This window comes from Lipotes vexillifer, unplaced genomic scaffold (genome assembly GCF_000442215.2).
Source record: "Lipotes vexillifer unplaced genomic scaffold, Lipotes_vexillifer_v1.1 scaffold500, whole genome shotgun sequence".
Classification (NCBI taxonomy): domain Eukaryota; kingdom Metazoa; phylum Chordata; class Mammalia; order Artiodactyla; family Lipotidae; genus Lipotes; species Lipotes vexillifer.
In genome coordinates this window covers 740,197-767,418 of record NW_006778765.1, presented here as the reverse complement: position 1 = coordinate 767,418, position 27,222 = coordinate 740,197, and the positions used below count along the sequence as shown (strand labels likewise).

Genomic DNA, 27,222 nt, shown 5'->3' with positions numbered 1-27,222 from the left:
ATAATTAAGTATTCCAGATGAAATTCAGAATGAAAATCTTTTTCAGCAAAAGACAAACTACATGACATACAAGAGGTTTTGGGGACTGCCTTGTCAAATACTTAGAATATGTTCAAAAAAATGGAATGACAGCTATTCTATGTTTAAAAGGATGCTTGGATAAAAGAGAAGTTCATACTGTATTTTGTAGACCAAAATACCAACAGAGCAAGATTTGTAACAACCAACAGCTGCCTGCAGACAAAATAGTAGTTTTTTATTGGAACCTGCTAATGAAGAAACCAAACTGATATGCTCTGAGGATATGTGTTGGTTAATGACACCACTGGTAAAAGTCTTCCTGCTTCAGGGAAGATGCTTCAACTCAGGCATTCAATGAAAGTGAGATGCAAGTGAAAATTTGGTGGTGGCTTATTATCTCAATATCCAATTACATAGTTCCAGCCAGATAAGAACAATTTTTCTTAAGTGATTATGGGAAGCAGCAAGTACATGCAAAAGTATTAGAAATAACGTATGTCAATGAGGGCAGTCTGCTGTCCGCCTTCCCATATATTCAGAAAGCATCCGCTTTAAGCAGTGCTCAAAGCTTGAGTGTATGCAGTGGCTTCAATGAAAGTACGTCCAAACCATTGATTTTATCTTCAATCCAAGAACTGATGAAGAGAAAAGTGTTTACCATAAAAAGTTACAGGTGGAGAAAATCTGAATTTCTTGGTGGCAGCTTTACCATCAGCAATACTTTACACAGGTAGAGTTAAGTTAAAGAGAGTATTTATTTAGTACTGCAAATGTGTGTAGCTCTGGGCTGAGAAATTATTGTTCTTATACTTTAAAAGTCAAACTTAAAAAATTTTACTACCAAAAAATTCTAATTAGAAAAATTCTAATAATAATTGCTTTACTAGCATTTCAGATTTATTCCTGTGCCCTAGAAATTTATTCCACAATAGTGATATTCTGTTTAAAGGATCAGGCTCACATTGATCTTAACATCTGACTATTGAGTACTTGATCACATTCAATGTGGTTTCAGGTATGAATCCGGGGGTTCCTTCTAAAAGACAGTCTGGCCTGCTGATGGTATTTGTTAGGCTGTCCTGACCTCTTTTGGAGTGTGGAGGGCTCCCTCTCCATCACTTTGTCTAATCTTTAGAAGCTCCTTCAGAGAGAGGAAAAGGAATCTATCTGACTGGTGAGGACAGGAACCAAGGAAGTATAGTGGGTCCTCAGGGCCCCCCTTTCAGGGTCTCTTTTATTTCCTTGACTTATCCTATCCCCTTGGGCTAGACCTTTCTCTCTTGTTCCCCTTCCTTTCCTTCTGCTTTTTCATCCTGCTGGGGCTATGGCAGGCCGCATTCTTGGCAGCCAGCTAGACTTGTGGGCCTGGAGGCAGGCCACCCCATGTGGGTCCCTAGGAATAAATTGTGAGTAAGGCAGTAGGCCTAGGTTCTGGCTGCATTCTCTAACAGAGTTTACCAAAAACTCTGCATTTGAAGGGCCACTGGCGTCTTGCATGATGGCTGATGAAACTGATCCTTTGCTTCCCACTTGGCCAACACCCTGATAAGGGAGAAAGGTGAGTGTGACTCTCATCCCAACTTGATTTACCTGAGAAAGAAAATAGGCGGCTATCCACAGTTCTGGCAATGGACTGCAGCTTGACCACATCCATTGACTGCCCAATGTGCACAGTGCTGGGCATGCTCCCCAGAGTCCCTCTCACAAACTCTGCTACCTCCTGCACAGTGAACATTTGCAGCAGCTCATCAAAGATCGTTGGGAAGGAATTGAGAAGTGCAGCCTGCAGAAGCAAGTGAAGGTCTGGTTAGCTCAGAGTTAGGTATGCATCTATCTTGCATGCTTAGACAATGATACATGGTGATGAGAGGTTGAGAAGTCTTTGCAGCACCCCTGCCTCGAATGTGCTCCTCCCTGGCCTTGGACTCCACCCTGCAGAACTCTTAGGGCATGCAGCAGGAAGAACCAAAAAGGAAACCAAAACAAGAGAATTTACTGGGGCTCAGGCCGCTTGAAGCTTTCAGAACTTGCCAAGGCATTTGCTGGCAAGAGAAGGGAATATATACAGAAATTAACTCTAGGGCTTAACATCTATAGCTGTTTTTGCTCATAAAATGGATTTAAATTTTTGTCTGTCTCTACAATCAAGCTCTTGATTTTCCAGTTTCAGTCCCAAATTCAAGCCAGGAAGCACTCAAAGAACGTAGGCAAAGATAACTGAGCACCATCAACAGCACTAGGTGAACTCCATTCACAGTCCTTCAGCTAGCAATCCAGCTCTGAAAACTGGACCATTTCCCCAGAATAATGTCATTTATTTGAAACCATGAAATCTAAAGACTTTGTAAATTAGTTCCTTCACGTGTGATGCCTGGCAGTTTCAAGTGTAAATCCAAAAGGATGGAGAATGTGTGGATTTAGTCAGCCATGAACTCTTGAGGACTGCTGATAATGCTGGCATAGAGTTCAGAGACCTAGATGGCCTGGACAAGTGGAGTATGTGTGTGTTTGGAGAATTCTCTCCTAGGATCTTAGCTCTGGCAGACTCATATGGTAACCTCTTGAGAACTGATTCTCAATATTCTCTTGAGAATCTGAGCCTTTGGGAGGCAGAATAGTTTAGGAGAAAGAGAATGGGTTTTGGAATTGGACAGACATGAGTTTAAATCCCAGCGTTACCACTTATCTGCCACATAACCTTGGGTGAGTTACTACCTAATTCTCACTTTTCTCATCTATAAAATGGGGATGATGCTATTACTTATCTCCTCGTATTGGTATGAGGAAAAAGTTTAGATGCATAAAATTAATTTCCAGTAGACTGCTTGGCACACAATAGGCCTTCAATAAATGCTGGCTCTTGTTCATTTCTCTTGTCTAAATGGAAGCAGCATGAAGGAGGCTCTTCGTACTTCTCAGTCCTCTTACACTATTAAGCCAAGATTTACAAAGGGAAATGGAGTGTCACCTTGAGACGAGGTGAGAGTGCGCTCTTCCTAAGTGACAGTTTGGGGGGCAGGGTGGGGAGCTGTTTTTCCTGATTGCTTCAACAGGCAGTAAGACACTGGCCTAGAGTGAGTGAAAATTTATGACCTGGGGAAATGGGTCTGGCATACTGCAGTTTATGTTCAGGCCAGGACCAAGGACTGAACTTTTATGAATTCTATCTGCAGATTTATAACTCCCTGGGATATCAAGGAGATCATTTTGCAGTAATTAGAACCAGCACAAAAACTATCATCATAAGCAACTAGATACAAAAGACAAAGGGGGAAAAGCAGGTATTTCTTTTTTTTTCCTTTCCTTTTGGCTGCGCTGTGTGGCTTGCAGGATCTTAGTTCCCCAACCAGGGATTGAACCTGGGGCCACAGCAGTGAAAGTGCCGAGTCCTAACCACTGGACTGCTAGGAAATTCCCAGAAAAGCAGGTATTTCATAATCAACAACAAACAGTAGCTGATTTGCTCTCTTAAATGGTGAAATTTCCTATACTTATGGCATCGGAACAGAAGTACACTTGCACCATAACATCTCCTAGTGGTCAGAATCAAAGATATAAAGTCTGACTGAAGAGCATACTTGCTGAAAGTTCTGAAACTGTGAAACATGAGCCTGGCACCAAAGAAGCAGGTCTGATTCTGATTCAGGTCTAAGATAAGACTACATCTAAGCTATTTATCCTGATGTGATAGGAACATGCCATTGAGTACAGGGCACTGCTGAGTTCTCAGAAAGTGTATCTGGCTTGCTCTGCTAGCTCCCCATATTTCCACATGCTGAGCGAGGAGTAGGTGTCCTGGGCCCTGGTTGGCAGGAACAGATAGGCTGGGGGAGAGGAAGGAAGGAGAAAGATGACTGGCTTGGGGTGTTCAGGAGGGGAGACCATGGAAGGAGACTTTCTTATAGAGATACCTGGTGACCTTGATGTATTCCACTCTTTTATAGAGGCTATCCCCCAGTTGCTCACCTGTTCTCTGGGCCAAGGGGCTTATGCGCAACTGGCATCAAGGGGCAACATAGAAGCAAGTGGAAAACAAAAAAAGCAGACTATTCTAATCTTAAACGAGATATTTAAACATACATTTGCTCTGACAGACCTGGCAGTGACTGAATGAATGGACATGAGAAAGGCTGTCTGGTCTTTGCTCATAGGTTTTGATGTAATAATTGGCTTCAAAAAGATCAAAGAAGTGAAATTCATTAGATAAAATTCTGACATTTATTTATAAGCAAAAATAACCCCTTTGTGACTGGGGTAATGAACAATATCCGTGATCCCTTCTAGGGTAAGGTTGCATGTAAAAGGTGACTGATTAGCTGGACAGACATTTTTAATATAAGGAAGCAACTTGCTTCCCACACTGGTATTGCTAATGGAATCTAATCCTAATTCTTAGCCAAAGTTTTCTAGTTATTTCTGCTGTTTTTCAACCTATTTCATTTTTAACTGCTAGGATGGACCAATACTAACCTGAGGTTTTTAAAATTAATACAGTGGCTAGGAAATAAAATTCTCTATACATTCTGAATATCCTCTATAAATAAGATGTTCATGAACAACTAATAGCATGGTAGCTAAATAAATTTGGTCTAAAGAGGGCAAAGTTGTGCTTCTTCTCCACCATAAAGCCACTAGGCTGTCTTATATTTGGAAGCTGGGGCATAGCTGGCTTTGAAGTAAAAGCAGCATTTTATTCTATTAGGTATTTCCTTATAACTCATCCCTTAGCCAAAACATAGGAGCTTGGCTGGGCTTCTTTGACTCTGGAAGCCAGAGGACAAAGAAACCACCTGCTAAGACAGACAAGAATCCAGCAGCAAAACTTTGCTGTAGCTCACAGACCTGAGTGAAAAGGAGTGTTTCTGAGTTTCTGCTGTCCAAACTGAGCACAAACCGGATGGACTGGAAAAGTTCTTGGATGCTGGACCGGAATTGCTCCTCTTCCATCCCACAGGTGGCACGTGAGTAGAGGATCCTTGACTGCACGATAAACTTGAAAAGGTACTCCAAGGCCTGGAGGTGTAGGAGAAAAAGGGATAGAGAGGTGTTAAAGATGTCCAGGAACTAACATATGAGGGAATGAAGGGTGGAGTACCAGAAAATTATACACCAAGATTGGGAGGTGGACAATTCCAACTATGGAGACAAGTAGTTTAATTTTTAAAAAGTTTTTATTGGCGTAGAGTTGATTTACAATGTTGTGTTAGTTTCTGGTGTACAGCAAAGTGAATCAGTTATACATATACATATATCCACTCTGTTTTAGGTTCTTTTCCTGTATAGGTCATTACAGAGTGTTCAATAGAATTCCCTGTGCTATATAGCAGGTTATTACTAATCTACTTTATATTTAGTAGTGAAGTACTTTAATTTTTTAAACCTTTTCTCAAAACTCCAATGGTCACTGAGCAGCAACTGTCTATGTACTGAGAGAATCATCAAATTATTTCATGCAGTTATGGAAGTGTATAACCACAGACTGTTATGGAAGCAGTTGAATTCAAGACCATATAGGATCAAAAGAAAATTAAATTTCTCTCAGCTTTCTCAGGTCTGGAAATAAAAGGCTACAAAGGCAATGATATAAGAACCTCTCTTAAATTTATTCCAAGAAGGAAGAGTCCTTTAAAGAGTCTTCTGCATCTTCAAGAAACAGCTGGCCCCTGACACGGTGCCAGCCTTCTCACCACGGGTCAAGTCTGAAGAACTTGTCCCTAGTTGCACAGGAGCTGGGGGACCTAACCCACCCATTTTCCATCCTCTTCCAGACCAGGACACCTGCCATCAATAGTTCATGAACAATACAGAAGACAAAGCTCCCATAACACGTTTTGGGAGCAGAATCTGATTCTGAGGAGTCCCTGCAGCTTGGCCCATGCTTATGAGCTGAATAATTCTCTTTTAAGAGAATTCAAGATCCAAGACTATACTTTCTAATCAAAGAAAGGCTAATGATTTCCCAGACACTGGAAAGGCAGAGACATTGAAAACTGAGGAGAAACTTATCCAAGGATGAAATATGGAGCTCAGTTACTTGAACTATGTAACAGGAAACAATTCCCAAGCTACTTTCATGATCTATTCATCTGTCAGGTTTAGCAAAGCAAAACTCTATGTGTGTGTGTGTGTGTGTGTGTGTGTGTGTGTGTGTGTGTCTATGTGTGTGTGTTTATGTGCTCCACACTGAACTCAGTTGGTACTGGAAAACGGCTAGTTCAGAAAAATGTGTGTTCCAAGGCCTGCACCAGAGGATTCTGCAGAATAAGTTATAGTGTTTGGCCTCATCTCCATAAATGCTACAGTCTCTGTTTCAGTAGCCTTTTAATGCCTGGTCTACAAATAACCTGGAAATTTAATGCCTGGTCTGTAAAGAACCTGGAAAGTCTCTGCTAAATTTAAAAAGGAAACTGTTTTTTTTCTCATTTTGAAACAACTACCACAAGAGATGTACTGAGTGGCTTAAAACATCCACTAGTTTCAGAGTGAGAGGCAGAACCAGAGAGCAATTGCACTTCCTGGGTATGAGAGATCAGTTCCTCCATTAAGTCCTAAAATATAAAACACGTTGCAGAGGAGTCCAAGGCTGTTGTCGAAGACAGCCTGTGAAAACCTGCATGAGGGCAAGGAAAACAAGCTCACTTCTAGTCATCCATCATTATCTGACTTCCCCTTTCCCAACTCCTCTTGATTTTTACCATCAGCACCAGCTGATGGCCAGGACCAGGTGAAGTTGGCCACCTGTGACAGATGCAACTGGGTAAAGAGAGGAGAGCAGAAGAGTGGGATAAAAGGTGAGGGTGGATCCTATGGAAGTTGTTTGAAGTTTACAGGTGTTCCCAACCCTGTGTGGAGACAATGGAACACTTTACGGCTGAAGCAGCTTCTCTGTCTTTTTCTACTTAAGTTAATAAACCTGAAGGGAAAAGAGATCCTAAAAGTTATTACAACCTTTCCGTCACTAAGGAGATCATTGTGCTTTCTCTTTCCTGGCTCCCTGGTAAGAACCTGATGCAGCTCAGCAGTGAAAAGTATGCTGCCTTTTTGGAACGCCCTGCCAAAAGCCATCCTCAGACCCACCAAGGATACCCCCTCGTAAGTCATTCACACAGGAATAATGTAACCAAGTAAGAAAATAAAAGACTCTTTATTTTCATCTTTAGTGGCATAACTTTGGAAGGTCATGACTCTAAAGGGAAAGGAAGAGATGATGTATAAGTAGCAAGATGTATTGAATCAAGAGCAATAAAGAAGAGGAGGTTTCCTGGTCCACAGATTATGATACTGGAATAAGAAGTGCCAGGTCAGAAGCATATGCATTCTGTGAATAAGGATGAAATTAGGATCAGATAGAGACTTACACATTAGGTCAAGAGGACTTGTAAACTGAAATTTGATGAAGAAGTGGAAATGGCCTGATAAAACCGTTGGGCTAGATGCATTAGTATCAGATGCCACTCAAATACATTTGATATGGTAAGAACAAGTATGAAAGTACCCCCAGAAAAGTGCTCCCCCACAATGGAACTCTTCCTTTCCGCCCCAAACCTGATATTCTCCAGGAATTTTGTACCTCCATAGGTGACCCTGCCATCAACCCAGCTCGTCTAGCCAGACCCCTGGAACCAGCCTCAGGTCTTCCTTTCTGCCACCCTCACATCCAACCTAACATTTGAAAGCTTCTGCTTTGGTCACATCAGCCACTTTATGGTTGCTTGAAAACTCTAGCTCTTTCCCATCCAGGCTTTTAAACATTCTGTTTCCTCAGTCTGAAATGTGTGTCCCCCAGTTCTTAACACTGATTTCAGCTCAGGTCACCTCATCAGAGAAGCTTTCCCTAAACTCTTGATCTGAAGTAAATCCTCCTCTCCAGCCATTCCATCCCAAGATCCTGTTTATTTCCTTCATAGCATCATCACTTTTCTTTTCTCGCTTACTTTGTGTATTTATCTGTTTGACATGTTTATTATCTGCCTTTTCCCCACTTGAATGGAAGTGCTATGAAGGCCTAGCCTTTCTGCTTGGGCCCCTGCTGAATCCCCAGTGGTTAACACAGTGTCTGACATATGGCAGGTATCAAGCAATACTGACTGAATGAATGGCTGAATGAATGACTCTTAGGGGAAAACTTCTGAGACAGCATCTCCAGTAACCTTAAGCAATTAATTTATGAACTCACATAGAATCTTTTGCATTTAACTCAACTTGTATCCCCTCAAATACTACGCAGGGCACTTCACAGGTGCTGGGGTTCAGAGAAGAACAGAACCCAGTGCTTGCCCTCACATTACACTCAGAACCCTGCTCTGTACTTGTGTTTCAGCCTGATTCCCCTTAGGACAAAGGGGATGTGTTCTTCAAGGGGAGAGGTCAGTCTTACTCTTTGCATCTTAGCACCCATGACGTGCTGATTGCTCAGCTGACATGTATTGCGTGAAGAAAGACAGAAGTGAGACTTGTGGCCTTAGATTTTTAAAGAATGTGCACAGAAGAGGCAGGGAAAATATGGATTTATGATTTGATTTTGCCTCTTTAATCTGATGATGCTTGGGGGAACATCTGTTTTACCTGTTACCACGTGGACAAGAATAACAAAATCATAGGCCCAGAAGTACTTAGAGCAGATGATGGGATATTAAAAGAGGACAGAGAGAAAGCAGAACTACTTTGCTGCCATTCTTCTTTTATTACTAACTAGAAAGGATGGGAAAGACATGGTTAAAAAGCAACTAAAAAATGAGAGTAACTCAAGAACAAGAAAAGACAGGGACAAAAAAGAAAGAAAGCAAGCATGAACTTGCTTTAAATGAGTTCTCAGAGGATACGACAGTTTTCTTCAAACAGCTATATGGAGAACTGTTGAGCAAAAGAGGGATCAACATTCTCATAGGCTGTTCTCTACAGTAGAAGCAGTAGCCATGAAAAGAAGTTACCAGAAAGTATAGTTAACTAACAACGAGGACAGTCCCCTGTAAAGTGGAGCTGTCCAGCAATGCAAAGGGTGGCCTGGTCACGGTTTTTAGATTATCTTCTTCTCAACATATCTGCATACAGTGCATTCTTAAAACAGTTATAGAAAACAATGTTTAGTAACTACTGAAGAAGGGAAAAGTATTGGAAGATCTTATTTCTCATCAATGTTGCCACCAACACTGGCTTAGAAGGAGATATGATATTTTAGCCAGTGGAAGCAAAGACTGACATTGTTGGTAAAAACCAGGCAGGGAGGATGGCTCAGACCCACATGCACATCATCCCTCCCTCCTGCTTTAAGATAAAATTATGAGGAATAAAGACCTTTTAGGGCAAAATCAAAGTGAGGAAAGGGCAGTTATGTGGATCAAGGCAGTCATTCCTGAAAGCAGAGCAGTGTACTGGCTGTCTACACTTGTCCTGCACACTACTCCATTGAGGCTACTTGCAAAGTTCTGCAGGGGTGGGCCCTTTTTGTACAGCAAGCTCAGTACATTACCCTCATGGCTTCCTGAATGTGATCCTGCCGAATCAGTTCTGCTGAGCAGTCCATGTACCACTTCAAACAGCGGATTAGCTCCCTAGGAAAAAGAACAGTTTCAGAAACCCCACTTTTAATCCAAAAGCAATGCAGCCTAAAATATTTGCAGTCCTGAATTAGCCATACAGGAAATAATATACTGCTAATGAGCTAGAATAGAGTGATGGATCCAATACAGCTGTGGAATCTTTAGATCATCCAAGACCAGACAACACTCCCTGTCCAAAAAGAATTGCCACATTTCAATCAGCAATTATAATCATTCTTTCCCACTTTCCCTGACACACATTTTTTCTGATTACAAGAAAGTTTTCCCGAAGTCTGGGACTGGATGTGTGTTTTGTTTTGTTTTTTGTTTTGTTTAAAACTGCTAAGTCTCCCGAACATACAACAGACTCTGAATAAAGGTGTATAGTCCGGTGTGCCCCTCCTTGCCATCCCAATGATCTTATTTCCTTAGGACCAAGTCATCTGAGTGGAATGGGATTACAGGGTCAGAAGGCCTTCACGTTTACATGGCAAAAGAGTACACAGGGCAAGAGTGCAGGCCCTCGTCAGATAACAGTTTGCATCTTAGGCCTATCAGTTTCTAGCTTTGCATCCTTGGGCAAGTTATTTGGGTCCTCTGTCCTCATTCTTTTCATTTAAAATATAGAGGAAACAACAGTACATCTCAAAGTGTGAATTCTAATGAGATGACACATGTAAAGTACATAGTGCAGTGCCTGCTCTCCAAAGTGACATCAAAGTGTCAGAGTTCCAGTGATTCCACAGCCTCAGAACCCTTTGGTTTTGTTTTCTAAACTTGTGCTGGAACTACCCTGGTGGCGCAGTGGATAAGACTCCACGCTCCCAATGCAGGGCCTGGGTTCGATCCCTGGTCAGGGAACTAGATCCCATATACATGCCACAACTAAGGAGTCTATGTGCCGCAACTAAGGAGCCCGCCTGCTGCAACTAAGACCTGGTGCAACCAAATAAATAAATAAATATATATAAAAAAAACAACTTGTGCTCATTCCATAGAATAATATGGTGACTTTAAAAATTGCTTTAATGGTTTTAGATAAGCTGTGAGTGTTTCCCATGTTTATTATTCATATTATCTCTTTTATTGACTTTCTTTTCTTTGATATTTATTTGTCAGTACTATAGTTAGCTATTCACATGTTTCTCACTGAAAAAGCAAGACATATTTTCAGCAGCTCTGCCATCATTTCTTAGAAGGAAAAGTATGACAACTATGTAATAAACTCTAGTTTAAAACATCAGTGGAAAGCTAACATCTAACATCATACTCAATGGTAAAAGACTGAAATGTGTTCCTCTAAGATCAGAAACAAGGCAAGGATGCCTGCTTTTGCCACTTCTATTCAACATATTAGTAGTGAAAGAGCAATTGGGCAAGAAAAAGCAATAAAAGGCATCCAAATTGGGGCCTCCCTGGTGGCGCAGTGGTTGAGAGTCCGCCTGCCAGTGCAGGGGACACGGGTTCATGCCCCGGTCCGGGAGGATCCCACATGCCACAGAGCGGCTGGGCCCATGAGCCATGGCCGCTGAGCCTGTGCGTCTGGAGCCTGTGCTCCGCAACGGGAGAGGCCACAACAGTGAGAGGCCCACATATTGCCAAAAAAAAAAAAAAAAAGGTATCCGAATTGGAAAGGAAGAAGTAAAATTATCTTTGTAGCTAACATGATCTTGTATATAGAAAAATCTAAAGAATCCAAAAAAAAACCATGTTAGAACTAATAAATGAATTCAGCAACACTGCAACAAAATCAACATATATAAATCATTTGCTTTTCTATATACTAACAACGAACAATCAAAAAAGAAAATTAAGAAAACAATCCATTTACAGTAGCATCAAGAAAGAATAAAATACTTAGGAATAACGTTAACCAAGGGGGTGAAAGACTTATACTTTGAAAAGAAAATGTTGCTGAAAAAAAAAGAGAAAGAAATTAAAGAAGTTAATAATAAACGGAAAGACATCCACATTCATGGACTGGGAGACTTAATTTGGTTAAGATGTCAACACTATCCAAAGTGATCTACAAATTCAATGCAATCTCTATCAAAATCCCAATGACATTTTTTGCAGAAATAGAAAAATCCATCCTAAAGTTCATATGGAATCTCTAGGGACCCCAAACAGCCAAAACAATCTTGAAAAAGAAGAACAAAGTTAGAGGATGCACACTTCCTGATTTCAAACATCCTACAAAGCTACAAAGAGTAACTTTAACTTTGATTTGATTACATACATCAATAGAATAAAACAGCCCAGAAATAAACCCTCATGTATACGGTCAAATGATTTTCATCATTAAATGGGAAAAGGATATTCTTTTTCTACAAGTTGTATTGGAAAAACTAAACATCCACACACAAAAGAATAAAATTGGACTCTTATGTTGCACAATAAACAAAAATTAATTCAAAATTAATCAAATACCTAAATGTAAGAGCTAAAACTATAAAACTCTTATACAAAAACATAGGAGAAAAGTTTCACGACATTGGATTAAGCAATCATTTCTTGGATAAGACATCAAAACATAGGCAATGAAAGAAAAATTAGATAAATTAAACTATATCAAAATTGAAGACTTCTGTGCATCAAAAGACACAATCAACAGATTAAAAAGGCAATGGGAGAAAATATTTGCAAATCATATCCCTGAAATTGGGTTAATATCCAGAATTACAGCTCAGCAACAAACAACCAAACAACTTGATTCAAAAATAGGCAAAGGACTTATAGATTTTTCTCCAAAGAAGATATATAAATGGTCAATAAGCACATGAAGAGATGCTCAACATCACTAATCATTAGGGAAATGCAAATCAAAACCACAAGATACCATCTCATACCCATTAGAAAGGCTACTATTAAAAAAAAATACAAAAAAACCAGAAAGTAACAAGTATTGGCGAGAATGTGGAGATATTGGAACACTTGTGCATTACTGGTGGGAATGTAAAATGGTGCAGCTGCTGTGGAAAATAGTATGGTGGTTCCTCAAAAAATTAAAAATACGATTATCATATGACCTACCCATTCCATTTCTGGGTATATACCCAAAAGACTTGAAAGCAGGGTCTCTAAGAGATATTTGTATGCCCATGTTCATAGTAGCATTATTCACAATTGCTGAAAGGTGGATAAATATAGCCAAGTATTCATCAACAGATGAATGGATAAACAAAATGTGGTATATACAGTGGAACATTATTTAGAATAAAAGGAAGGAAATTCTGACACATGCTATGACATGGATAAGCACTGAGGACATTATGGTAAGTGAAATAAGCCAGTCACAAGCAGACAAATATTGTATGATTCAATTTATATGAGGTCCCAGATTAGCAAATCCATAGACAAAAAGTATAATGGTGATTACATGAGGGCTGGTGGTGGTGGGGGGAATGGGAAGTTATTGGTTAATGGGTACAGAGCTTCAGTTTTGCAAGATGAAAACAGTTCCGGAGATGAATGGTGGTGATGGTTGTACAAAAATGTAGATATACTTAATGCCACTGAGCTGTACACTTAAAAATGGTTAAGGGACTTCTCTGGTGGCCCAGTGGTTAAGAATCCACCTGCCAATGCAGGGGACATGGGTTCAGTCCCTGGTCTGGGAAGATCCCACATGCCGCAGAGCAACTAAGCCCGAGTGCCACAACTACTGAGCCTGCGTGCCTAGAGCCTGTGCTTCGCAATAAGAGAAGCCACCACAATGAGAAGCCGCACACCGCCACAGACAGTAGCCCCCACTCGCCACAGCTACAGAAAGCCCACGTGCAGCAATGAAGACCCAATGCAACCAAAAATAAATAAAATTGATTCTTTAAAAAAAAAGAAAAAAGAGAGGTTACCCTTATTAAAAATAAAATTGGTTAAGATGATACGTTTTATGCTATGTGTATTTTACCAGGGTTAAAAAATAAGTAAATTAAGTTTAAAAAAAAAAGGTCTGCTGAACGAATGTTGATGCCACTGAATTTTTTAAAAGCCCGTCTTTCTAGTCAAACACAAGTCCTAATGATGGTGCCAAATGCAACTTACTTGTATGCCAGGGCTCCAGCAAAGTGCTTCTGGATATATGTGTCCATTACAGGTCGGAAATGGAAATATTTGATGTCTCGGAGCAGGTTGATGATGAATACCTGGGAGAAATGGAGGGCAGCAGAATTCACTGGAGGCCTCAAACCTATCCCCAGCAGGAAACAACTCTTGATTCTTCAAGGAATGGCAAACTGCTACTGTTTTCTCCAGTGTTCCCAGTGAAGGTAGGATTTCCATTCTGTGTCTGTATTTCTGTCATATTTGTTCTATTCCTAACAACCCTGGCCTCCCATTCCAAACTTGGGACTCATTTGTCAATGCCAGTGTTACTCTGAGCTTCTCTCTTCACGAATGCTAGGTGGTTCAATATGGACCTAGGGAATGCAAAACAATACCTGTGTAGGTGGCATAAACACTAAGTTGTCTCAAAAAACTTGGAAAAGAGAGAGAGAAAAATATTGTCCTCTAAGCCAAACCAGCCTATGAAAGGCTGTACCCTTTGGAAATGGGGTTGGCTGGCCAGGGAAACAAGGAAGAAGAAAAGCCAGAGAAGCAAACTTTCCAAGTACCATTCTAACTCTTGCCTCTGCTCCTCATCTATCAGGTAGACTCAGAGTATCTGGTTCTTCTTGAACATACAGCCCTCCTGTAGGACTGGATATATTCAACAAAACGCACTGAACATCCAAATCACTGTCCTTTCACACTAAGCAACCTTCTGAGACTCTGGTTCCCAAAGCCCTGCATAGAGGGAGAGAGTGTGATGCTCCACCAGCATAAGTGAGTCTCTGCTTTTCCTGGTGGTTGTATCCTACTTTTGTAAGTGGAAAAACAGGCTGTCTTGTTTCCTATATTAGTCTCTGGGCCTTGTGTTGGTGTAGGTCACTATTTCAGGGGCTAGGAAACCCTGCAACAGTGGTGAGACTGAGTATCAAAACTATAAAGTTGAAGTCCAGATTTGATCTTGTAGGGCTCTGCCTGGTAGGGTGATAGTTGGTCTTCCTTGGGTGACACTCCTCAGTTCCTTTTCTACGTCTTGTGCTGACTCACTATAATAAATTGCTTTCCTTAGATTTTTAAAAAATATGACGGGAATAATTAATAAAAATGAGGAAGGGTGAGACTTACCAAAGACTGAAATACCAACAGGCCATATTTCTCTGTATTATCATCCAAAATCACAAACAGCGTATCTAAGATGTCCTGTAGAAACTGCAACAGCATAAAAATCAGAGGGCTCAGGTCTTCGGACCTTGGATACATGTTCAAACTTCCATACACCAATGAATTTATTTCCCAGTAAACAAAGTCAAAGATCTAATATCTATCTCAAACCACCACTTAAAAATAACCTAGTATCCCACCTCCGCCTAGCCAAGAAATCACTAGGTGGACTTGGGGGTGTTTGCTTACAGCCCAAAGAGCCCTAAGAGAGACTTAAAGAGGCTCTTCCTATTGGGTAAGTGATAAACTTATAAGGAAAGAGCAATTACCTAAAAAACGTAGGACATCCATGTAGAACAGTAACTTTGAAATAAAGACAATCTAAGTGATTCTTTTTTTAAAAAAAAAATTAATTAATTTATTTATCAGCTGCATTGGGTCTTCGTTGCTGTGTGCGGGCTTTCTCTAGTTGCAGTGAGTGGGGGCTACTCTTTTTTTTTTTTTTTTTTACATCTTTATTGGAGTATAATTGCTCTACAATGGTGTGTTAGTTTCTGCTTTATAACAAAGTGAATCAGTTATACATATACATATGTTCCCATATCTCTTCCCTCTTGCGTCTCCCTCCCTCCCACCCTCCCTATCCCACCCCTCCAGGCAGTCACAAAGCCCTGAGCTGATCTCCCTGTGCTATGCGGCTGCTTCCCACTAGCTATCTATTTTATGTTTGGTAGTGTATATATATCCATGCCACTCTCTCACTTTGTCACAGCTTACCCTTCCCCCTCCCCATATCCTCAAGTCCATTCTCTAGTAGGTCTGTGTCTTTATTCCTGTCTTACATCTAGGTTCTTCATGACATTGTTTTTTCTTAAATTCCATATATATGTGTTACCATACGGTATTTGTCTTTCCCATTCTGACTTACTTCACTCTGTATGACAGACTCTAGGTCCATCCACCTCATTACAAATAGCTCAATTTCATTTCTTTTTATGGCTGAGTAATATTCCATTGTATATATGTGCCACATCTTTTTTTAAAGTATTTATTTATTATTACATCTTTATTGAAGTATAAATGCTTTACAATGGTGTTAGTTTCTGCTTTATAACAAAGTGAATCAGTTATACATATACCTATGTTCTCATATCTCTTCCCTCTTGCATCTCCCTCCCTCCCACCCTCCCTATCCCACCCCTCCAGACAGCCACAAAGAACCGAGCCGGTTTCCCTGTGCCATGCGGCTGCTTCCCACTGGCTATCTACCTTACGTTTGTTAGTATATATATGTCCATGTCTCTCTCTCGCCCTAACACACCTCACCCTTCCCCCTCCCCATCTCCCTATATCCTCAAGTCCGTTCTCTAGTAGGTCTGTGTCTTTATTCCTGTCTTACCCCTATTCATGAAATTTTTTCCTTAAATTCCATATATATGTGTTAGCATACGGTATCTGTCTTTCTCTTTCTGACTTACTTCACTCTGTATCACAGCCTCTAGGTCTATCCACCTGATTACAAATAGCTCAATTTCGTTTCTGTTTATGGCTGAGTAATATTCCTTTGTATATATGTGCCACATCTTCTTTATCCATTCATCTGATGATGGACACTTAGGTTGTTTCCATCTCCGGGCTACTGTAAATAGAGCTGCAATGAACATTTTGATACATGACTCTTTCTGAATTATGGTTTTCTCAGAGTATATGCCCAGTAGTGGGATTGCTGGGTCACATGGTAGTTCTATTTGTAGTTTTTTAAGGAACCTCCATACTGTTCTCCATAGTGGCTGTACCAATTCACATTCCCACCAGCAGTGCAAGAGGGTTCCCTTTTCTACACGCTCTCCAGCATTTACTGTTTCTAGATTTTTTGATGGTGGCTATTCTGACTGGTGTGAGATGATATCTCATTGTAGTTTTGATTTGCATTTCTCTAATGATTAATGATGTTGAGCATTCTTTCATGTGTTTGTTGGCAGTCTGTATATCTTCTTTGGAGAAATGTCTATTTAGGTTTTCTGCCCATTTTTGGATTGGGTTGTTTGTTTTTTTGTTATTGAGCTATGCATGAGCTGCCTGTAAATTTTAGAGATTAATCCTTTGTCAGTTGATTCATTTGCAAATATTTTCTCCCATTCTGAGGGTTGTCTTTTGGTCTTGTTTATGGTTTCCTTTGCTGTGCAAAAGCTTTGAAGTTTCATTAGGTCCCATTTGTTTATTTTTGTTTTTATCTCCATTACTCTAGGAGATGGGTCAAGAAGGATCTTGCTGTGATTTATGTCATAGAGTGTTCTGCCTATGTTTTCCTCTAAGAGTTTGATAGTTTCTGGCCTTACATTTAGGTCTTTAATCCATTTTGAGCTTATTTTTGTGTATGGTGTTAGGGAGTGATCTAATCTCATACTTTTACATGTAGCTGTCCAGTTTTCCCAGCACCACTTATTGAAGAGGCTGTCCTTTCTCCACTGTATATTCCTGCCACCTTTATCAAAAGATAAGGTGACCATATATGCGTGGGTTTATCTCTGGGCTTTCTATCCTGTTCCACTGATCTATCTTTCTGTTTTTGTGCCAGTACTATACTGTCTTGATTACTGTAACTTTGTAGTATAGTCTGAAGTCAGGGAGCCTGATACCTTCAGCTCCGTTTTTTGTTCTCAAGATTGCTTTGGCTATTTGGGGTCTTTTGTGTTCCATACAAATTGTGAAACTTTTTGTTCTAGTTCTGTGAAAAATACCAGTTGTAGTTTGATAGGGATTGCACTGAATCTGTAGATTGCTTTGGGTAGTAGAGTCATTTTCACAATGTTGATTCTTCCAGTCCAAGAACATGGTATATCTCTCCATCTATTTGTATCATCTTTAATTTCTTTCATCAGTGTCTTATAATTTTCTGCATACAGGTCTTTTGTCTCCTTAGGTAGGTTTATTCCTAGATATTTTATTCTTTTTGTTGAAATGGTAAATGGGAGTATTTTCTTGATTTCACGTTCAGATTTTTTCATCATTAGTGTATAGAAATGCCAGAGATTTCTGTGCATTAATTTTGTATCCTGCTACTTTGCCAAATTCATTGATTAGCTCTAGTAGTTTTCTGGTAGCATTAGAATTCTCTCTATGTATAGTATCATGTCATCTGCAAACAGTGACAGCTTTACTTCTTCTTTTCCGATTTGGATTCCTTTTATTTCCTTTTCTTCTCTGATTGCTGTGGCTAAAACTTCCAAAACTATGTTGAATAAGAGTGGTGAGAGTGGGCAACCTTGTCTTGTTCCTGACCTTAGTGGAAATGCTTTCAGTTTTTCGCCATTGAGGATGATGTTGGCTGTGGGCTTGTCATATACGGCCTTTATTATATTGAGGAAAGTTCCCTCTACACCTACTTTCTGCAGGGTTTTTATCATAAATGGGTGTTGAATTTTGTCAAAAGCTTTCTCTGCATCTATTGAGATGATCATATGGTTTTTCTCCTTCAATTTGTTAATATGGTTAATCACATTGATAGATTTGCGTATATTGAAGAATCCTTGCATTCCTGGAATAAACCCCACTTGATCATGGTGTATGATCCTTTTAATGTGCTGCTGGATTCCGTTTGCTAGTATTTTGTTGAGGATTTTTGCATCTATGTTCTTCAGTGATATTGGCCTGTAGTTTTCTTTCTTTGTGACATACTTGTCTGGTTTTGGTATCAGGGTGCTGATGGCCTCGTAGAATGAGTTTGGGAGTGTTCCTCCCTCTGCTATATTTTGGAAGAGTTTGAGAAGAATAGGTGTTAGCTCTTCTCTAAATGTTTGATAGAATTCGCCTGTGAAGCCATCTGGTCCTGGGCTTTTGTTTGTTGGAAGATTTTTAATCACAGTTTCAATTTCAGTGTTTGTGATTGGTCTGTTCATATTTTCTATTTCTTCCTGATTCAGTCTTGGCAGTTTGTGCATTTCTAAGAATTTGTCCATTTCTTCCAGATTGTCCATTTTATTGGCATAGAGTTGCTTGTAGTAATCCCTCATGATTTTTTGTATTTCTGCAGTGTCAGTTGTTACTTCTTTTTCATTTCTAATTCTATTGATTTGAGTTTTCTCCCTTTTTTTCTTGATGAGTCTGGCTAATGGTTTATCTATTTTGTTTATCTTCTCAAAGAACCAGCTTTTAGTTTTATTGATCTTTGCTATTGTTTCCTTCATTTCTTTTTCATTTATTTCTGATCTGATTTTTATGATTTCTTTCCTTCTGCTAACTTTGGGGTTTTTTTGTTCTTTCTCTAATTGCTTTAGGTGCAAGGTTAGGTTGTTTATTCGAGATGTTTCCTGTTTCTTAAGGTAGGATTGTATTGCTATAAACTTCCCTCTTAGAACTGCTTTTGCTGCATCCCATAGGTTTTGGGTCGTTGTATCTCCATTGTCATTTGTTTCTAGGTATTTTTAAATTTCCTCTTTGGTTTCTTCAGTGATCACTTCGTTATTAAGTAGTGTAGTGTTTAGCCTCCATGTGTTTGTATTTTTTACAGATCTTTTCCTGTAATTGATATCTAAGTCTTATAGCGTTGTGGTCGGAAAAGGTACTTGATACAATTTCAATTTTCTTAAATTTACCAAGGCTTGATTTGTGATCCAAGATATGATCTATCCTGGAGAATGTTCCATGAGCACTTGAGAAAAATATGTATTCTGTTGTTTTTGGATGGAATGTCCTATAAATATCAATTAAGTCCATCTTGTTTAAGGTATCATTTAAAGCTTGTGTTTCCTTATTTATTTTCATTTTGGATGATCTGTCCATTGGTGAAAGTGGGGTGTTGAAGTGTCCTACTATGAATGTGTTACTGTCGATTTCCCCTTTTATGGCTGTTAGTATTTGCCGTAGGTATTGTGGTGCTCCTATGTGGGTGCATAAATCTTTACAATTGTTATATCTTCTTCTTGGATCGATCCCTTGATCATTAATGTAGTGTCCTTCTTTGTGTCTTCTAATAATCTTTATTTTAAAGTCTATTTTGTCTGATATGAGAATTGCTACTCCAGCTTTCTTTTGGTTTCCATTTGCACGGAGTATCTTTTTCCATCCCCTCAGTTTCAGTCTGTAAGCGTCTCTAGGTCTGAAGTGGGTCTCTTGTAGACAGCATATATATGGGTCTTGTTTTTGTATCCATTCAGCCAGTCTGTGTCTTTTGGTGGGAGCATTTAGTCCACTTAAATTTAAGGTAATTATCGACATGTATGTTCCTATTACTATTTTCTTAATTGTTTTGGGTTCGTTACTGTAGGTCTTTTCCTTCTCTTGTGCTTCTTGCCTAGAGAAGTTCCTTTAGCATTTGTTGTAAAGCTGGTTTGGTGGTGCTGAACTCTCTCAGCTTTTGCTTGTCTGTAAAGGTTTTAATTTCTCCATCAAATCTGAATGAGATCCTTGCTGGGTAGAGTAATCTTGGCTGCAGGTTTTTCTCCTTCATCACTTCAAATATGTCCTGGCACTCCCTTCTCGCTTGCAGAGTTTCTGCTGAAAGATCAGTGGTTAACCTTATGGGGATTCCCTTGTGTGTTATTTGTTGTTTTTCCCTTGCTGTTTTTAATATGTTTTCTTTGTATTTAGTTTTTGACAGTTTGATTAATATGTGTCTTGGCGTATTTCTCCTTGAATTTATCCTGTATGGGACTCTCTGTGCTTCCTGGACTTGATTAACGATTTCCTTTCCCATATTAGGGAAGTTTTCAACTATAATCTCTTCAAATATTTTCTCAGTCCCTTTCTTTTTCTCTTCTTCTTCTGGAACCCCTATAATTCGAATGTTGGTGCGTTTAATGTTGTCCCAGAGGTCTCTGAGACTGTCCTCAGTTCTTTTCATTCTTTTTTCTTTATTCTGCTCTGCAGTAGTTATTTCCACTATTTTATCTTCCAGGTCACTTATCCGTTCTTCTGCCTCATTTATTCTGCTATTGATCCCATCTAGAGTATTTTTCATTTCATTTATTGTGTTGTTCATCATTGTCTGTTTCATCTTTATTTCTTCTAGGTCCTTGTTAACTGCTTCTTGCATTTTGTCCATTCTATTTCCAAGATTTTGGATCATCTTTACTATCATTATTCTGAACTCTTTTTCAGGTAGACTGCCTATTTCCTCTTCATTTGTTAGGTCTGGTGGGTTTTTATCGTTGTTTTTGGTGTCTGTCCCCAGTGGCTAAGGTTGGTTCAGTGGGCTGTGTAGGCTTCCTGGTGGAGGGGACTAGTGCCTGTGTTCTGGTGGATGAGGCTGTATCTTGTCTTTCTGGTGGGCAGGTCCACATCTGGTGGTGTGTTCTGGGGTGTCTGTGGACTTATTATTATTTTAGGCAGCCTCTCTGCTAATGGGTGGGGTTGTGTTCCTGTCTTGCTAGTTGTTTGGCATAGGGTGTCCAGCACTATAGCTTGCTGGTCGTTGAGTGAAGCTGGGTGCCGGTGTTGAGATGGAGATCTCTGGGAGATATTCGCCGTTTGATAGTATGTGGAGCTGGGAGGTCTCTTGTGGACCAGTGTCCTGAAGTTGGCTCTCCCACCTCAGAGGCACAGCACTGACTCCTGGCTGCAGCACCAAGAGCCTTTCATCCACACGGCTGATGTAGATTCCTGTAGTTTCTCTCTCTTCCTCTTCTTTTTCTTACCCTTTCAAAAGAGACCGGTGTGTGTGGTGAGTCTGGCCTCCAGCCGCTGGGCCTGACGCTGACGCCCCCGCTCGCACTCCCGCTTCAGAGAAGGGGTGGCTACTCTTTGTTGCGGTGCGCGGGCTTCTCATTGCAGTGGCTTCTCCTGTTGTGGAGCAGAGGCTCTAGGCGTGTGGGCTTTAGTAGTTGTGGCTCATGGGCTCTAGAGCTCAGGCTCAGTAGTTGTGGCTCACGGGCTTAGTTGCTCCGTGGCATGTGGGATATTCCCGGACCAGAGCTCAAACCTGTGTCCCCTGCATTGGCAGGTGGATTCTTAATCACTGAGCCACCAGGAAAGTCCCAATCTAACTGATTCTGATGACAAATCCATTTTGAGAAAAAGGGCTTACTTTCCTGGGTCCCCCAAAATTTGATAGTCCCTTGTTCTCCTCTATGGCCTAACTCTGTAGAGGACATTTGGATGAGGCTGTGACAAGCTAGGCCTTAACTATAGAAACTATTCTTTGGTCTAGAAATTACTATTCCAGGAGAAGGGAGAATGCAGCTGATGAGGGCTGTCAAAGAGGGTAAAATATCTGGAAAAACCATTGTTTTTTGAGCATGTGCCTTTTTCTTTCTAAGATGCAAAAACCAAGAGACAGAATAATAAATACTCACGGATGCTCCCAGTCTTAAAAAATCAAATCTAATATTCTGTTGGTCAAAGTGCAATTTAATGATATAATGTTTACAACTTATTTCAAAACAATATAAGGTAGAAGGCATGGATGAGGAGTTTATGGGCAGGATTGACCATGGGCTGATGACAGTCAGGGGTAACTGATAGGATAGGTACATGTATGGTTATTTATTCTATTCTGTCAACTTTTTATGGTATGTTTGAAATCTTACAATAAAAAGTAAAAATTAATTAAAATGCTAGCATAATCTCTTTAATTCTCTCTGGCTGGCTTGAGACAAATACTGATGCTAAAACCAGAAATGCTGGTAGGATGTTCTTTTGTTGGGAATGTAACAACTCAGCCTTAAAAGGATCACAGACTTTTCTTAATACCTGGTCTGTTTTACTGGTTAAATTTTTCATATGTTTAGAAGGAAAAAAATGCCCTGAGTATAAGGGCATTTATCTTAAGTTTCAGAAACTAGTATTAGCTTGTTTGTATAAAGAGTTCTTTTAAAAATGTATGATACTCTGATCAATTGATTAACACAAAATTCATACAAGACTTCATAAAAATACAAAGCCATACACAGACTTTAAAATTATTCCTTGTTTGGAGACACCATGTTGTGTATTATTGAGTCAATGGAAGCTGTAAAATGAAAGTACAGACAGTGCAATGCTAATAGATTTGACACTTGCAATGATAAAGCCAAGAATGCTCACTGATAGACAAGTTGCCTTCTTGACATTTAATCTCTATCCTACATTCCATTGCCCTTGCTGATCACCAAAAGTACTTCCATTTTCCTCAGCTGAGTTCAGTCCATTGTGCAGAATCCACCTACTGGGCTTTCACCATCAGGAAGTGCCTGGGAGTTTTCTTGAGCTAAAGTCAGGTGGGCAAACACCTGGCTTCTACACACTGCGGAGAAGCCCTATGGAAAACAACTGGGGTCTGGTAGTGTTGCTGTCAGCCTGCTCAGGCCATTAGATAGGAAATGTCACAAAAGTACTTGAAAAAGCAATTGAGGAAGGGAGTAAGGAAGGGTCCCCTATTACGGACTCTAGTGAGAGACTGGGCAAAATCAACAGTTACAGTTAATGGAGGATATTCAGAGTTCCTGTAGATAATCAAGAGAGTAGAGCCAAGAAGACATCAGGCTGGATTTGTGGTAAAGGTTTACAAAGTAAGGGAAGAGAGAGGAAGGGAGAGAAGACCTAAAGGCATGTGGGCAGCAGCACACACTGGGATTGTTTCTGAGAGGGTGTTTTTATCACTGCCCTTTAATTACCAGTTTGCTTTCCATGAAGAAAAACAAGGCAGAAAATAGGGCTTAAAACTTAAAGGTAGTTTCTAAAAGGTAATAAACCTGATGTGATACCTACTTAAAAAAAAGAAGTTAAGAAAGAAAACTACCTTTATTTCTACTCACCTAATTATATACCTCGAGAAATGGTCTTAGAGGCTTACTGGCAGAAATCAAGGGGAAGTGAGGCCTTCTGCCCAGATTCTTGCTCAGGTAGCATGTGTGAATTGTGTGAAGCCATACCTTAACAATTTCCTCCCCACTGACATGCCGCAGCCGCCCTAGGATGTCCATGATCCGGTCTGGAAAGGCCTTCCACTTCAGCAGAGCAAGGAGGTCCACTAGGAAGCAAGCCCAAAAGACAATGAACCCTGGCTACGTCATGGACAAGCAAAGCCCAGACTCTCCCTGCCAAGGACAGGTGAGACCTAGAAGGACAGAAATAGCTACGAGCAGTATAACAGCCTCCGGAGTGCTGAGATTAAAGGCTAAAGACACATCTGTAAAGTCTGAATGTCACTCAGGAGCTGCTAAAACCATGGAAAATCTCATAGGCTGCTATTGCCGAATGATTTCTTCAATTTCATATGAAAATAATTCCCTCACTGTGGCATGAAAAAGCAATAATTTGTCTCTTTTAACATGTATCAGCAACATGGACCAGCAAGTGAGAACAGTGGAGGGCACCACGCTGCAGGCACCATCACCTACCATTCTGGGTGAGTTTGGTGGAGGAGAGCTGTGTGGAAATGAAGAAAGACTCTTTGGTACTGCGTTGGAAGATGAGGCTGGAGGGGATGTTAGGGCAGCCGTTATAGTCCTCTTTGCAGCAGGGCAGGCCCAGGTACAGAGCATGGTTGTTAAACGTGCTATTCTCATCACACTATAGGCAAAAGTAGAGAATACAGAATGTTTCTTGAACCATGCCACCTGTATAAAATCAGGTCCCAGGGAATTTCTGAGTTGATGTTTACTCTCATCTTCCTGAGGCTGGACCTTGGACCTCAGGTCCTCTTAGAAGAGTGCTTTCTAAGCACTTTAAAAGTGCTTTTCATTTCTTTCCCCAGAATGGCTCACATGCCTTTTAAAGAGAACATGGTGGGGCTCGTGGCCTCTACCTGGTATGCAGGCAACCTTGAGTGCCAGCTATGCTGTGACAGCTGACAGAACCCCAATCTCAAATGGCAGGTCTCCGAATGAACAAGCCAAGGCTATAAGAGCACAGAGGGGTTGGTAACAGATTTCCATGACTAGTGGAGTGGGAGGTGGAAAACAAAGGCCCTGCTGGCATTACTTATGGGAGGAAGCTCACCTCATTTAGAGACAAAAGACTGCCCACAGCTGTCCTGCTGTCTCAACCAGCGCATTACCCTGGATCGTCTGGCCCGCTCAGTGAAAACCACCTAACTGAGAACCATGTGTGAGAGTGGTCTCAGCAGGGTGAGAGACAGCCAGGCTCTGTACCTTGTACACATAGAGCTCGTGGATATCATCTGAGAGGGTGGTGCCGTCATCCCGCATCAGGGGTGAGAATGCAAAGCCAAAGAGTTTCTTTTCCCCTTTGTCCTTTGCTGCAAATCAGAGCCAAGCATTAGTTGTTTTGCCACACACTTTGCTTTTTAACAGCAATTCCCTTTTGGCTTATCACCGATACTCTTTACTTCTTTGTCCCTTACTTTGTTCATTAATTAGGTAGCAACCTGAGGGCAAGAATGATGAGAAATGTACTAGACTGAGTTTCCATTCATATCCCAAGGTACACAGGCAACCTAGACTCAAATAGAAACTAAATTGCTAGTCTTGATAAACCAGGGGCTCCTTAAGAAGGAGTTTAACACATACAAAGGAAACCCCCAAAGAGGACTGACACTGGCAATTATCCAGCATCCAGGTCAGACGCTACAACAGGACAATACCAGATCCCATGTTTCTGAATCACTGTCCAAAGGACAGCCTCTGATGATATCCCATCTCTAAGTACACAACTCCTAATTTTCTTCCCCCAATAGTAAGAACTCTCTTACTTCTGTTCCAGAGAGGAAAGAGTTATATTCATATCCTCAAAGGAATGTGGAGAGAAGTCTCACTCACTGGAACAGTGTCTGAACTCGAAGCGCAGGTGGGAGCCCCGGAACCGATCAATGGGGATGGGCAATTTGATAATTTCTCCCCAGCGAGGACTATTACTGTGGTAGAGGACGAAGGAGTGGTACAAACTCCTATTCGGCTCTCCTGAACCCAAGCTGATGCAATCCTGTAAGAGAGAAGCAAAGCAAGGTGCCATCTTCCTGGAGGGATCCCTTGGATTTCCATGTCACTAGGACATTTCATTTTCTCCTTTGTGCAGGTCTCATTTTCCCATCAGGCCAAATCTATAAGGTGACTTAAATTCAGTACTTTTGGAAACAACTGTCTAGATGATATAAGAAATGAGCAGTCACAATGCTCCTTGTTTTCCTTGCGGCAGAGGTAACCACACTCATTGCTTAATAAACTTGAGAGAAGCTGAGTGGTGCATCTGAATCACTAAGGTAGGCTCTTCATCCTCATTAAGAAAGGAAACAACGAATTCATAGAAGTCAACCGTATATGGCACTTTCCAGATCAGAAAAATAATTAAATAATAATAAAATTAAATTTAAAAAATTAAATAATTAATTAAATAATAATAAAGTGGAGCTTGTTTTCTAATCTTTGGCCTAATGCTGCACTGGCATTTTAGGTTGCCCATAGCTGACTGTCCTTGGATATAAACAAGGTAGATCAGATTTAACTTGACCCCAGTTCCCAAATATTGATGTGAAAATCCAGTCCCAGGCCCACCAGGAAGCTGTGGACAATACAATCAGGAGAAGCTCCTTGTTCACACAGGGTGGTGTGAACAGCTGACAGCTCTGCTGCCCTCAGCATTATTCATACAAACAATGAACATGCCTTAGTCCTTGAGGTGGGTTTTTAAAATGACACACAAATCATTGTTTCTACCACCATTTCAACATTACCCTCCATATCTTTCTAGGTTTGGGAGATGATTCTGACTAACTTTACCTTTTTCCTTCTGTAAAATATGGACGATCACTCCTGGTCTGCCTACCTCATAAGGCTGTTGTCAACACACAGAAGCAAGGTTTGTAAAAGAGTGATTTGCCTTCTACCAAGTGACATGCAAATAATGCCTTTTTATTTGCCAGGGACTTGACCAAGACTGACTGAGGGAAAAACTGACATAATGACAGTAGAAAAACAGCGCTCCAGGTCTTCTCTTTTAATGAAGAGTGACAGAGAATCCTTGTACTGCACTGGCTAGAAATCATCTTTTAGGGCCTGAGTCTGCTGTTCCTTGCCACATAACTTGGTAACAGCAAGTGGGTACCTAAGTTCCACCCTTTACTAAAGGGAAAATATAACTTTCCGTATTAGCTCAAGGAACAAAAAGCGTGGGACCTAATAACAGTTACCAAAACTAGGCAGCTCGATGCTAGACAGGTGGCTGAAAAAGTAACATGTAGGACAGAACTAGAGGGAATAGGTCTAAATTAGAACAGGAAGGATTCAGGTCAGACACTAGGAAGAATTTCTAAAAAGGCTGTATGACACTGCAAGTCATTATCAGAGCATACTGTAGAATTTCCTTGAAGAAAGGCTAAGGTGGAGAAGAATGCATATGGGGTGATTTGAGTTCAGCTCTTCCTGAAGAGGATGGGTCTCTGGACAAAGTCCACAAAAGCACTAAAATTATTACAGGATTAGCCTCCATTCCAAACTCACTGGCAAACTTTACCTTCAAGATTTCTCCATCTGCATAAAGCACATACATGGTCACTTCAATATTCTTCTGTACACTCTTT

The 27,222-nt window shown here is 40.5% G+C and overlaps 1 protein-coding gene and 1 non-coding gene across 2 annotated transcripts in view; both read right to left on the bottom strand.

Annotated features, from left to right (window-relative positions):
* Positions 1-27,222, bottom strand: part of DOCK3 (dedicator of cytokinesis 3) — a 391,142-nt gene that overhangs the window by 62,040 nt on the left and 301,880 nt on the right. Inside the window, exons 16-25 of the mRNA XM_007451883.1 lie at positions 27,156-27,222; positions 25,466-25,628; positions 24,839-24,945; positions 24,086-24,257; positions 23,618-23,715; positions 14,733-14,816; positions 13,605-13,705; positions 9,491-9,572; positions 4,864-5,034; positions 1,612-1,804 (exon numbers count right to left, since the gene is read on the bottom strand). Coding sequence (XP_007451945.1) covers positions 1,612-1,804; positions 4,864-5,034; positions 9,491-9,572; positions 13,605-13,705; positions 14,733-14,816; positions 23,618-23,715; positions 24,086-24,257; positions 24,839-24,945; positions 25,466-25,628; positions 27,156-27,222 — 1,238 coding nt within the window. The remainder of the gene's footprint in view (positions 1-1,611; positions 1,805-4,863; positions 5,035-9,490; positions 9,573-13,604; positions 13,706-14,732; positions 14,817-23,617; positions 23,716-24,085; positions 24,258-24,838; positions 24,946-25,465; positions 25,629-27,155) is intronic.
* On the bottom strand, positions 3,360-3,432 carry TRNAE-UUC (transfer RNA glutamic acid (anticodon UUC)). Its single transcript has one exon. It is a non-coding gene; the product is annotated as a tRNA-Glu (tRNA).